The sequence below is a fragment of the Nothoprocta perdicaria genome, unplaced genomic scaffold (assembly GCF_003342845.1).
Source record: "Nothoprocta perdicaria isolate Ctin4 unplaced genomic scaffold, notPer1 scaffold_3, whole genome shotgun sequence".
NCBI lineage: Eukaryota > Metazoa > Chordata > Aves > Tinamiformes > Tinamidae > Nothoprocta > Nothoprocta perdicaria.
Window position 1 is genome coordinate 6,151,658 of NW_020455532.1, and position 13,014 is coordinate 6,164,671.

The 13,014-nt window shown below is 40.7% G+C and overlaps 1 protein-coding gene across 1 annotated transcript in view; it reads right to left on the minus strand.

Annotated features, from left to right (window-relative positions):
* Positions 1–13,014, minus strand: part of ATP9A (ATPase phospholipid transporting 9A (putative)) — a 52,930-nt gene that overhangs the window by 28,758 nt on the left and 11,158 nt on the right. Inside the window, exons 5-11 of the mRNA XM_026041921.1 lie at positions 7,854–7,912; positions 7,186–7,237; positions 6,537–6,631; positions 5,762–5,842; positions 4,331–4,406; positions 699–775; positions 20–180 (exon numbers count right to left, since the gene is read on the minus strand). Of these exons, the coding sequence (XP_025897706.1) occupies positions 20–180; positions 699–775; positions 4,331–4,406; positions 5,762–5,842; positions 6,537–6,631; positions 7,186–7,237; positions 7,854–7,912 (601 nt within the window). The remainder of the gene's footprint in view (positions 1–19; positions 181–698; positions 776–4,330; positions 4,407–5,761; positions 5,843–6,536; positions 6,632–7,185; positions 7,238–7,853; positions 7,913–13,014) is intronic.

The following is a 13,014-nucleotide window of genomic DNA, read 5'->3' on the forward strand; positions in this document are numbered from 1 at the left end:
AAAATAACAAGAACCTTACCTGATTGGAATGATGTTTGAGAAGAGAAGAAGAAATCTTATGATCTGAAGATACCAACGGCCAGCAAAGTGCTGAAGGGCCACCATGACAAGGGAGACTACCACGAGAGCCCCAAACAGAATTTTGGTGAGACAGTTCACTTCCAAGTCAAAGAGGCCAATCTAAGCAAATCAAGCAGATACCTCAATCACAGAAGGGAAGATRCAAGCTCAAGGAAATATCAACAAAAACAAATTCTCATGTCCAAAGAGTCATTCCCAAATAATAAGCAGCTTCTCTTTATTGAAAAGATTACAAATTTTCAAAATGTTGTCASATCAGTAAATGAGATTTCCATCCTCTGAGAAATACATGGAGAGCAATGCACCAACTCATGGTGTCAAAAGCTGCATGCTGTAAAAATCCCTTCTCTCAACCTTCCTAGAGAAAAAGAATGCCAAAAAATGCATGTATATATATATTACTGTCTAAAATAACAATTTTGCTGATTAAAAAAAGAAACAAAACACAAATAGAGTAGGATTGAAAAATTTATTTCTTGGAAGTTGATTAATATTCATATGATGTTGTCCCTGTAGCACATACACTTATCACTTGGAAGGTGGTTGGAAGTTTTTATTATAATTATTAGTATAAATTTCTCTTTTATTTAGTATAAGGCTCTGCTTCCTTACCATACCTTACTTCTTGGGTTTGAAGTATTCATCACACTGCGCAGCTCCCTTCCAGTGTAGAGAACAACTCCCACAACAGTACCTAAACAAAACAGCACCTGCATCATCTAGAAAGAACAACTTCAGTTTCTTTTTTCTCTGAAGTGGCTCAGAGGCTCGTTGTTGTATCCATAGGCTCAACACGTAGGGCAGTTTTCTAGCWGCTTAATTGCAGAAGCAGTAACAACCAGGGCCTAAAGAAATAGCTTCTTGCAAAATAAAGCCCAGGAACACAGACTTGAACACAAGGCGTCCTACAAGAAGTCAGCAGATTGCAACCACATTGCCCATACTTGACGTGACACCACATCAACTGATAAGCATGGAAAGAGAAGTCAACACCTCTGCTCTCTCACCTTTCCCTGGCACCCTTTGGATGTCAGTTGTATCTCCCACTATAAATAAAAGCTGGAAAGAAGGAAAGATTTCAAGTTTTTCCTCCCACCACTTAAATTGCATATATGTATTTRTAAATTTGCTTTATACCAAACAGTAATTCTCCACCTACTCTGCCMTGAGCTGCAAGATATTACCAGCTAGCTTGGACAGCACGTAAGCAGCATCACAATCAGCTCTGCWAGCATCCATGAGCACCACGCAGCAGCAGTGCCCAACCATCAAGGTGCTATATCTGCACAGAATGGTAAGGACAGGCACCAATCCAGGTGTCCCTGCTTGAGGAAGGAGGGTTGGATTAGCTGKTTTTTAGAGGTSCCTTCCAACCTCATTCTATGATTTTGTGAACTAGGGAAAGTGTTTATTGAGATACATCCAACTGAACTTCACCACTGGCCTTGGGTACATCTACGTACAAACTGCTGCTTGTTTAAGACACTGGTTCATGTTTAGTGCTCCTCACCATTGCATGGTAAKCCTCCTTCTGCTCTCCATTTACAAACCAACAGCAAGATCTAATAATGAGTAAAACTGTGAAATTACTCAGGCATTAACCTATGTCCAATTGGTCTGGTTGTGAAAAGAGATCGAAGTCTCCATTACATTTTAAGTGTGTCAAAATTAAATCAGTGCTCTGGGCTACGGTTCTTCCCTACTGGGGAAGGTTGCTACAAATCAGAACAAAATCAATGATTTTCATCATCTTTTAAAGGCAGATTTACTTTATTTTATTCAAATTTATTATTATGCTTAATTCAGCATAAACTATTTGTCCAGTAGCTGTTCACACCAAAAGGTGAGTCATGCTAACCGCTACCTTMCTGCAACAGATGGAGCTGCTGGGAACCTGTCAGTAAATTTTAATGCTGCATCCCACAGTTTCTAGAGAGCTAAGAGCTACAAAGCTCTCCCTTTTCTTCCTGCAGACACATAATACAATTTAGCACTATAAGCCACTGTTTTTCTACAGGTTTCTCCTAAAGACTTGGCAAAAGACTGCTAACAAAAAGTTSGTTACTGTCAGAAGTTTGAAAGCTGTTATTGCTGAGGTCCAAGTTTCTACTAGAAAATTTTAGGGTCTGTAAAAATGAGGAAAAACAACACTTAAAAGAAGTGCACTGCTGGAAATACATTGCCATTTTATACTCTGCTATTCCCCTGCTCCTATTAATGACCAAGGTTTTAACAAGCTGCAAGCGAATTATTTTTAAATAGGACTAATTCAAAAGAGGTGGTTTCTAAAAACATGCTGGGAAGCATTCTCTTAAAAAAAAAAAAAAAAAAACCAACAAATCTCTGGAGCCAGATGGCAGAAGGTGGCAAGATCCCTGCAACGCGAATCAGCAGATGGCACAGCGACTCCGAATCAGCCGCAGACGAGCAGAGTTAGACCTGCTCCTACTACGGCAGCAGATGGAGAAAGCCACCTAGCTCTGTTTCATCTTCAGGTAAAGGCTGCCCCAGCGAGATGGCATCAGCACAACTTGACAGCTTCCACTTGCAGCAGGAAAATAATATCCACGTTTTTTCATAAGCAGGAGATTTTCTGTACAGAAATAGCCTCCAACATGCATGCATGCAGTATATTTATTACCACAGGATAAACAAAACAGACGATTCTGTTGATCAAATACATCAAAATGAGGATAAAAAAGCTATCAGAGCTAGAAAATAGCTTGAAGGCACAGCAGTATGCACAAAAAGAGTTTCTAATTGATTTAGGAATATCCAAACCAGACTGCATTATATAAGCCATTCTGACAGACAAAAATATTTGCAAATGTTATTCATATTATCTGAGCCCACAAAGGTGTCCCACCAATAACCTTGTTTATATTCAGAGGGAAGAACAGATTCAAAAGACAAGTTCATTTGGGCAAAGAGCAGGTCTTTGCATGTGTTTATAGACATCRTGATGCAGCAGTGCCAGTCAAGGTTCCTAAAGGACCCTAAAAGAGCAAACTAAGGAGGTAGAGCAGAGCGTGAGCTGTGCCCTGCATTTGGAAAAGTGCCTGTGCACGGACATGCACACACACAACGTATGTCCAACGATGGGCAGAGGAACAGCTCAAACCCTACACAACCACTGAGTGAGATCGTGCTGATGGCAAGCGACATTTTCCAGTAGTTTTAGTGAGACAGTTCAGTGTAACACAGCCTCATGTCTAAAATTCAGCCACACCACTGCAGTGCCATGGGAAGATCAACACATAGGTTTTATGAATTAAGAGCTGGTATGAATTAAATCTTCAATAAAAGAGAAAGAATGGGGTGGAATCACAATAAAAATGCAAAATGACTTTCCTTATTTTGGTTTTTAAAGCTGCAGGGCAGGGAAATGAAGATAAGTTACCTACCACATGACAATTACTGATCTATAAAATACTTGCTTGACTAAATTATATTTGGACATCTAGATTTTTATGATCCTTCGGTCAAACCACTGTGATAGCACTATAATACCTTTTAAAGAAGAGTTAGTAGAATCAGATGGAGACGTGCAGGAACAAAATTTATTCAGCGTTTTCTTCCACCAAAATGGCAAATAAAAATTTTTCAGTGCTTCACAGAATCTTTAGAAATTCCCATTAATAACTCCATATACAGGTTGCTACTGCACGGTGAAACCTCTCCACTCRGTAACTTTAATCCAAGAACCATATTATAGAACTTCTTGCTCTTCCTGTTACCGTCCCGCAAACCTTGCACACCACACAGAARCAAGGCTTTTATCAAAATAAAGCAAGCCTGAACATTAATTAACCTTGTGCCTTGCAATTTCATTAGATAGAGAGACCAAAATCAGTCAAAAAAATTATTTTTGTCCTTTTCCAAAGTATACAAGACTAGAACTCTTTGGAAGCACTTACCTGGAGATCTTTCATCTTAGCTTCTGTTACCAGCATCTATTTGACACCATTTCTGTTACAGATTAGAGTGTCARTGTGGAAGGCAATTAAGTGCTATTCTCGTGAAAGATACTAGAGAAGTGCCCAAAGGCCACTCCAATTCCTTCTCATCTAAGAATGTCCATGAGGCAATTAGAAGTCAACTCAGTTCCCCAGAGGTGTTAGGACAAGTGGGAAACTTCATTCGAACAGCTAATTTCTCTAACTGACAGAGATCATTATTCCATTACCAAAAGACCTTTAAAAATTGCTAACATACTCCCTTAAAAAAATTACACATGCCTGTGTCTTACCTGATGCAATCACTGTGCTGGCCCATAGGGTGTTTTCTATGCTTAAACTTTCATTCACTGAAGGGTCACTGTCCTCCTACAACATGGGAAAAAAAGTCCCAAACCAGTCAGCAATTTAAAAAGAGAAAAAGAGTAGTTTATGATAGAGTTACATATAAGTGGATAGAGATACTGGGGGGAGCTGGTAGTGGGCTTCTTGTATAAGATGGAGAATTTTCACAAACCTTGTTAAATCTCTAGTTAAGAACACAAGCACTTTGTTTCAGCGTAGTGGAAAGGTTGAAAAATAAATCTATTAAAATATCTCTTCCTACTGAACACCTCTGGGAATTATAAATGAGAAAGGGATTTGGCAGAAACTCTCCTGGGGTTGCAATAAAATGTTCTTCTCAGTGGGTTCATGCAGCTTACAAGTGTTTCTCTTTCTACACAAGATCTCACTGAGAAACTGCTGCCATGCTCAGCGATCACTGGAAAGGCATCTGACATGCACCAAGGAAGAAAAGTTATAAGAAAATGTCATTCCTCTCAGGTGGTTAATTCTACAGAATAGCACCTCTGCCTGAGAAAGTAAATTAATGYCCGCTCAGGTTTAATAAAAACCTGCCTCCCCAGCTACACACGCCCCTTCCTTGGCAGCACTAGTTCCTATTAAATCAGATTAGCCACACTTTGTAAAGATAAGAGGGCAAACTCAAAAATCAGTTTTCAACTGAAATATCAGCACATAGATTCTAAAAAGCACCATCTCCTCTTTGCTACCCAAGCACGTGTTTTCTGAAAGCTCCCTGAAGGATTTAGATGCATCTCAGAATTTTCATAGTCCCAGGAAGAAGAGAGAAAAATAAAAAGAGAAAAACCTTTTTGCCCCAAATAAGCAGTGCATCTCCCCATCAAGTCAAAATACTTTTTTAAACAGTGGCCCTTTAGAGCAGCTCTGTGCCTCTGCCCTCTTAGAAGGCATTTATAACTGAGCTCACAYGGGCTGCATGCAATTCAAAGCACAAAAACACCTGACCTACAATCAAGAGTGCTATTGCCTCACCTAGAAAAGATCCCCCACYTTTCACAGCTGGGAAAACTATTTTAATCCTTGAGTCTGTGGTAGTCCTTCTGAACAGTCACAATCATTACATACTGCCACACTTGATCTATATATTCTGATCCAGTATCTTGAGAACATGGTCCTTTATCCTGAACAGTTTATGACATTATCTTCAAATCAAAGCTCCAATAACCATGTATTTCTTTCAGGTTTAATTTATGTATGATTTTTTATGAAGAAAAAGGGAAAAAAAAAAAAGCTTGAGAAATTGCGACCCTTCTCTATCTGTCCTGAAACTGTCTGAAAATTGTGTGCTGGAAACTTCCCAAAGGTTTGCACTGTAAACATTATCCACATTATTTAAAAGACATATCAGGAAGACTCACCCTTGTGAAGGTCCCCACAAAATTATGTATATCAATATTAGGCTCTTCTGCATACACATAGGATCGGATCTGAAGCAGGTCCTATAAAATAGACATCTTTTAGCAGATGGTTAGACATTTTAATGACATACAAATTTTCCATCAAAATATTTCAACCAGAGCTACTTAATCAAATTATGATAATTATCAAATCATATTACTTCCCAGAAACCTACTCTTCAACTAGGAGAAAACTCAATATAATCCCAGCTTCACTGAGGGGATCTTTCTAAGRCTATTTTTTGAAGTGGCACCACGCAGACTGCTGGGAGTTGCTTACTAGCTGGTGCCCCGTAAAAAAGTCTCATCCTGAATAATCCAGACAGCCAATGACTCTCTCTGCTTTTTAGTACAAATGATAAGATACGTCTATTCTGCACAGGGCTTTCACTCCTGACTCCTCAACATGTAGAAACTGTTCACTCCATTACTAGTGGGTGTCCTTCTTCCAAATATTACTTCCAAATACTTCCAAGTATCCAATAAACTTACTGCGTGTTTCTTAGGGAGAATTTAAAAAACTCTCAGGTATTCACATTCTCTTTGTTTTCTGTCTTTGAACATGCAAACTCATTTGCTAGAGGATCTTGGCACAGTGTTTGATGGAGGTTATGTGCAAAATGATTCTAAATTAACCAGTTCCTCAAACAGCTGGTTAGCTGAAGGAACTGAACATTTGCAGATAATTCATATATGCTTATTTAGCAATAAAGTATTTTGTAAGAACACAGCTTACAGAAGCAGTTGGCAGCCTCTGGGTGCAGGTCACAGGTAGGCGCAGTTTCCAGTCCGTCTCACCATCCAGTTGATCGGTGCGCAAGAAGCAAGATCCTGTAGATTTCCAACAGCAATTAGTGTTCCCTCTAGATGCATCTTAGGAACATCAATAACTCATGAAATTGCTTCATAGCTAGGACACTTTTCTTCCCCTGAAACAGCATCTGATTTAAATATTTGTTAATGATGTAAGAATGAAAATAAYGTCATTCTTGCATCACACACACAGTTCCTTCCAACAGTCTGGATACAATGAGATGCTGCATTATATCCTTAAAATATTTGAAATATTCTCATTAGTCTATATTTCTCTAAATCTTCTGATCAAAAACTTCCTTATCTCATACTTAACAAAACAAACCTGAATGGCAAGTAAAATGATTTACATCAACAGTGCGAGCCATCAAATCCAACTATCTACATTCTTTAGTTAAACAAAAATCAGGGTATAGCAACATGAGAAGCAATGTTCCAGTAAAGTGGCTAAATTCTCTATCTCCCTAAAATTTAACGACTATCTACTTCTTTCACATTTCCAAAAGACAATTTTCTCTAAGCAACCAGTGAAAGGTTAATGACTATTTTGACAATTGGTTCCAGATGTTTACCATTCTTCTCCGACGTCCTCAGGAAGATCATGTCAGCAGGGACCCGCTGGTTCTGTTGCGAGAAGAAAGGCCATTATTGTGCACGCAGCCCCGCACGCGTGTGCGACCTCCGTGCCCAGCCCCACGGTGACGAGGCAAAGGGCTCGGGAGGAGAATGTGTATTTCTTTGTCRGGCTGGGGCTTGGCATTCATGTTGCTTTCAATCCCGAAATCGCCTCCCTGCAGAATCCCAAGTGCAGAACAATAACCGGTGCCAACTCCTACTGACCAGCCCGCGCTAACGTCTAGGTTTACAAAGAGCCAGTGAGGAACCCTAGAGGCAAGAAGGAATTTTAGACTAATGCTGCTTTCCTTTCAAGAAGCCCTGGCTAGGGGGAAGTGTGCAACTTGAGCAGAGCACCCTTCTTTCTGTCTTGAATATTATCATCATGATGCTTTTAGGGTGCATGCTTACTTATGTAGAGATTTGTTCTCATTTCTAAGGATTGCCATGCGATTTTCAGGATGGAGGAAAAAGGTTGAGAAAAAAAAATTGCGAAGGGATTAAACATCATAGTATCTGACACTCAATACTTGGAGCCAATTACAAAGGCAAACAGATTGCAAAATACTCCTGTTTCTACAGGCTTGCGTAAAAAGTGTTTTGCAACCAGACCACACAAACAAACCTTTTCAACGATGATGAGGTCTCCGACTTGTATGTTGGAGCTCTTCACCTTCACGGTGCCTGCAGAGGAAAGACCCAGGCGCATCAGAGCGGGATGTGCAATCATCGCACGCTCCTCAGCAAGAGGTCCCACAGGGACCATGCTGCCCAATGGAGGCTCCTTGTGCCCATCTGGCAGGGTGGTGGCTTGCAAACTCCAACGATTAAAACCTTTCACCTGAACACTGCCACCCTGCTCGGTTCTGAAACTGAACCCCCCCTTGGCTCTTTAGTGACAGCTCTGCAACAGACACTGGTTCTTTTTTCACRCAGATGACAAGGTGGGAACAGCAAGGTGGCAACAAAGCAGCACCCGCTTGCGATCCCTCTTCCCCAAGCAGATCAAAATTTAAAGCTTAAACCTTCAAACCAAGACCTGGGAGCCATAATTAAACAGACCTATCTTTGCATCAGGGCTCTTCCCTGCGGCAGCCTGGCCTCGACACCCACCTCAGCCCCGCCGCCCGCAGAGGCCACCTCTACCCTCACTGCATTGCAGCCTCCCAGCCATGGTACAGCAGGGGATTCCTCTAACCACCAGCTCCTGCCATCCCGGATCATTAGCCATCGCAGCTCRGGCTCGCCCAGCAAAACCAGCTATTCGCCATGAGCAGAGGCAGAGGCGGGCTCTGCGCGGTGCCCTCCCTGGCCGACAAAGGCCCCTTCAAGGGGCGGCGCAGCACGCGGGCAGCCCACGCGGACAAGGCCCCTACTGTACCGTACSGCCGAGCGGGCTCGGGGCCCGCGCCAAAGGGGGGAGGGAAATTAGCACCAGGCACAAAGGTCAGCGGGATTTTACTGCTGGCAGGCCCTTCATTAGCATCCTGCGCAGGATACACGCYGGCCTTTCTGCTCCAAGTTAACAAAGAGAGGCCTTGGGAGCCGACGGCCTCGCTGCCGCGCACCCAGCCCCTCGGCGCGCGCGTCCCTGCACGCCGTGATCGTGCCTACAAATTATAAGCGGTCGCAGCCCATTTCACACGTATCTCATGGGTCTTTGGTACACTCAGAGTTCGGCTGGTGAGGTTTTTCGGGTTTTTTTGTTTGTTTGTTTTTTTAAGTTGAAAAGGGTAAACAAAAATCAACGCTGAGCTAAAGTGTCTCTGATGGGGCAGGAAACATAGCAGGGATTAAGAGTCCATTACGCAGAGGCTTAAAGAGCAAAGCTGCCCTCCAAGAGGATCCAAAAAAAGCATCCCTGGCAGTCTTCTGTATGGGCTATACAGAGTTAGGCACTATGACACTAAAAGGGTCTGACAGATAACATCTCTTCCTCCCCTTTTAATACGGTTATTGATGAAACAACAAAAAGTGCTTGGGAATATTCTCCTGCCCCAAGGAGGAGAAAATGCATTCTCTCCCCACAGGCAAAAAGAAGTAAATCCCAAATCACTGTGTAGAGGCTCTTAGTGAGGAGCCGAGGTTCTGTTTAACTGTATGCTATGTGCTTCCCTTGACAGGCACAACTATTGACTTAGTGACTAGCAGCATGGGACACACTACCTGCAGGGTTTGGAAASAGAAAGGAAGCTTATTTTTCCATAGCACTTTTCTTAATGATGCAAATTCATACTGAGAAGGGAGGGAAAAAAAAAAAAAAAGTAATGCCTGGACAAAGCTAAGACATGACGATTTCCTATCATTCCATGCATGAAAACATTTTTGGACCATTATTCTGAAAATAATATTATCTGCTTCAAAATTTGTTTCACTCAGAAGAAATCGTACCTGGAACAGATTCCTTATGTTCAAGAAGCCTCTCAAAAGCCTAAGTTATTTTAAGGTGAAAGAAAGGACAGAAGCATCTTTCTGATTAACATGCTTTTCTTTCTCTCTTTCCTCCCCCCACCCTTAAATAACTGCTGTATAAATTAGATTCCCTTTTTAGATAGCAAAACTAATTCTGCTTTTCCAGCCATACTTGTGGCCTCTGATGGATGACATCTCTGCAGTATGTGCCATATGTCCCACTAAGGCAGCACAGGACCAGATGTTTCCTTTGACTCAGGGACTCCCACAAAGCAACTTACTTGCATTAGTTTTATTTTGATCTTGGGAATTCTGTAATTCCTTTTTCTTTCAGTGTAAAAACTGCTTGCTACTAGATGCAGATTCTCACAGACGTTTAAGAAACTAGCTAATATCCCTCACTTCAATTCTAAGCTCAGTTAAGAACTTTACTTCTCAATATTGTTCTAAGAAATTAGTGCTTTTGTAAATACAGAAGTTAATCAGAATACAAATCAATCACATACACAAGCAACTAATATTGTTCTCTAAACGTTAAAATGAATTCTTAAAGTTTTAATGATATTTGTTTGCATTTTATATTTATCATTTCTTTATTCTGAAAAATGGTTACAATATAAAAAACAGAAAAAAGCAATGGAAATAGTTTGTCCCATGTTTGGCCTTTGGAATTATCACCAAACCAGCAGTGTGATGGATGCATCACAATGCAGATTATTTAAAGGTTTAAACACATCAGCCACGAGAAACGATTCTTTGTACCAGGTAAGCACCTAAGTGAGATCTCACAAGAGAGCTGCATGGTTTTTATTGAGGTAGAGATCAAAATTAAAGATGAAGCAATAGGTTTACTAAAACATGCCAAACGTACCCCAGAACGTGAAAAGGGGATTGTTTGGATCCACTGCACCAAACTTCTGGCTTTTGTATCCTTGCGCTTTATAAACTGTGGAGTAAGACTCAGAGGGTTTGGGAAAATATTGTTTTTATATGGCTGGTAAATGCCAATGATCTGTATCCTAAGTAGCACCCCTCAGTAGGAGGTCTCTTCCCATTCCTTGCTGTGGAGTTTCTCTCTATTATGCTCCCTCTATTATACCCGAGGGGGGTGAGGGAGAAGAAAAACAAACCAAGAATTTGCAGTTCYACTGCACAGTCCTACTCTCTGTCAAGCAGAAAGCTGGCTCGCAGACCCCCGAACACAAGCGGTCTTGTAGGTTTATGAATAGGGGATTGAAATTTGATTGTTTTTTGTTACAATCCAAACAACTGTCCTCTAAATAGAGTGTTCTATTAAAAAAAAAAAATGCTTTCCAGAAGTCTGCTGGTTTCATTGTTTTGGAATTTAAATGGATCAAAGCAGTAGAAAGTGAAAAGTAGTTCAGTTTTAGAGTATTTTTTCTTTGCTTGCTTTTTGTTAGGTAAACTTAAAGGAACCTGGCCATACAGAAAATACACTATACTATGCTCTGCCTCACACCACCCTCCAAAAAGATTAGTCACTGGAATTTAGCCATTATATTCAAAACAAAATGTCATCCTAAGAGGATTCTCCTGTCTTCTATTTAAAGAAAGCTTGGTGAATCTTAGAAAGCTTAACAAGTGCAATAAATAATAAATAAATAAATGTCACACAGAGCAGCAAAGCTGCAAATCACCAGTAGTTACAGAATACCAGGAGTATCACGTTAGCAAGCTGGATGCTGGAGAGCTCCTCGTGTTCAGGCAGAAGTTGTCCCTGGAACGGCAGTAGCAGGGACTGCTCAACTGAGCATACAGCTGGTCTCTGCCAAGTAAAAGAATTCAAAGCACGGGAAAATTCACACAAAGAGGACRAGAGGATCCTGGTTCAGGAAAGCACTTCAATCTGTGCTTACTTCTATCCCTATTCAGAAAAGCCTATAAGCATGTGCTTAAGTCTCCCCATCTCCATTCAGAGCAGAGTATGCACTTACATCGCCGGGCCAGGGAGGCCAAGGTTGGAGATGGGAAAAGCTCTTCTCCAGTCCTCTGCCTGAACAGCAGCTTAGCAAAATTACTCAGCAGAAATAAAAATAGCTTGAAGAAAGCTTCAGAGATCCATTAGGCCTGTTATAGCCAGTCCTGGAGAGCAGCGGTGCTCAGCTTCCACCTCYGCTAACCTCCACCTCACCAAGCACCAGTTCTAGAGGGGAAGCTATTGTGCAGCAAAACACATTTAAATCTCAACATTTCTGCGGGTTTTTGTGCACCAGCACCCTTCCGCACTGCCCTTCTCATACAGGACTGTGCTAATATCCTGAAGCACGAATTGTGCTTTACAACAAAAGAAAACATGAAACTGCCTATAGAGTCTGTGTGCAGCAAGGCTCCTCTGGAGTTGTGAGCGASACGAAAATCAATGGCAAGAAGCTGTTTAAAAAAAATTAACTTTGACATTTGCTGCTTCCTATTCTCACTCAAAGAAGTATTTGTTAGAAAATCTTATCTAAACTATGCTAATAGATAAAATCAAAAAATCCTTTGGTAAAAGCATCCAGTTGCCTCTCATGTGGAAATCACAAGCTACTTCCATGTTTCCATATTTATAGAGGATACAGGTGTTAAAGTTTTAATCAGTGAAAAATGGGGTGCTCATATCTTGATAACTACATTATTAAAGTACTCTGAAGCATGAGTTTATGAGTGAATAATTTTCACTTTTCTACCCAAACTGCTAGGTGATTATAAATGATTTTCTGTGACTATTTCCTACTCTCAGCTATACTGCTTGGAGACTGTCACTACTTTTTCTTTTCYCCCACACACACCACACCAAACGTATGTTACAAAGTAAAATAAAATGGCTTAAGATTTTCTGCTAGTGCCCAGCTGCCAATCCTCCTTGGTTTCTTTCACAAAATTAGAAAAGTTAAAGGGTTGGGGGGAGGGAAATCATTCATGGGAAACGTAATAGCAATATGAAAAGAACTAAAGGAGAGGTCAGGCCCCTTATACATCACTGAATGGAATCCAGAAGGCAACTCTTTTATATCTTTAAATAGATGTAGTACACCCCTCTTGGATGGGGCTTTTGTTGGTTGCCAAGCATTTTAAGTGTTGTAGTAAGAACATGTTATTAAAAGGGGATTTAATATTCAGAAACTCCAGTTCCTTAGTTTGGAGTTGCCTCATAATTCCCAGCATGTGAAATATATACAGCCCTAAGCAATTACACTTAAAAAGAAGCCTTACTCTTAAAAGCACAAGTGTTGAAAATAGTATATTTTTAGGACACTTAGTTCACTACATATTAATTCAAGGGTATAAACTTTATAGCAAAGAAAATAGAAAAAAAGAACATCTTAATTGCTTAAATTCAGTTCATTCTAAAAAAAAAAAAAAAAAAAAAAAAA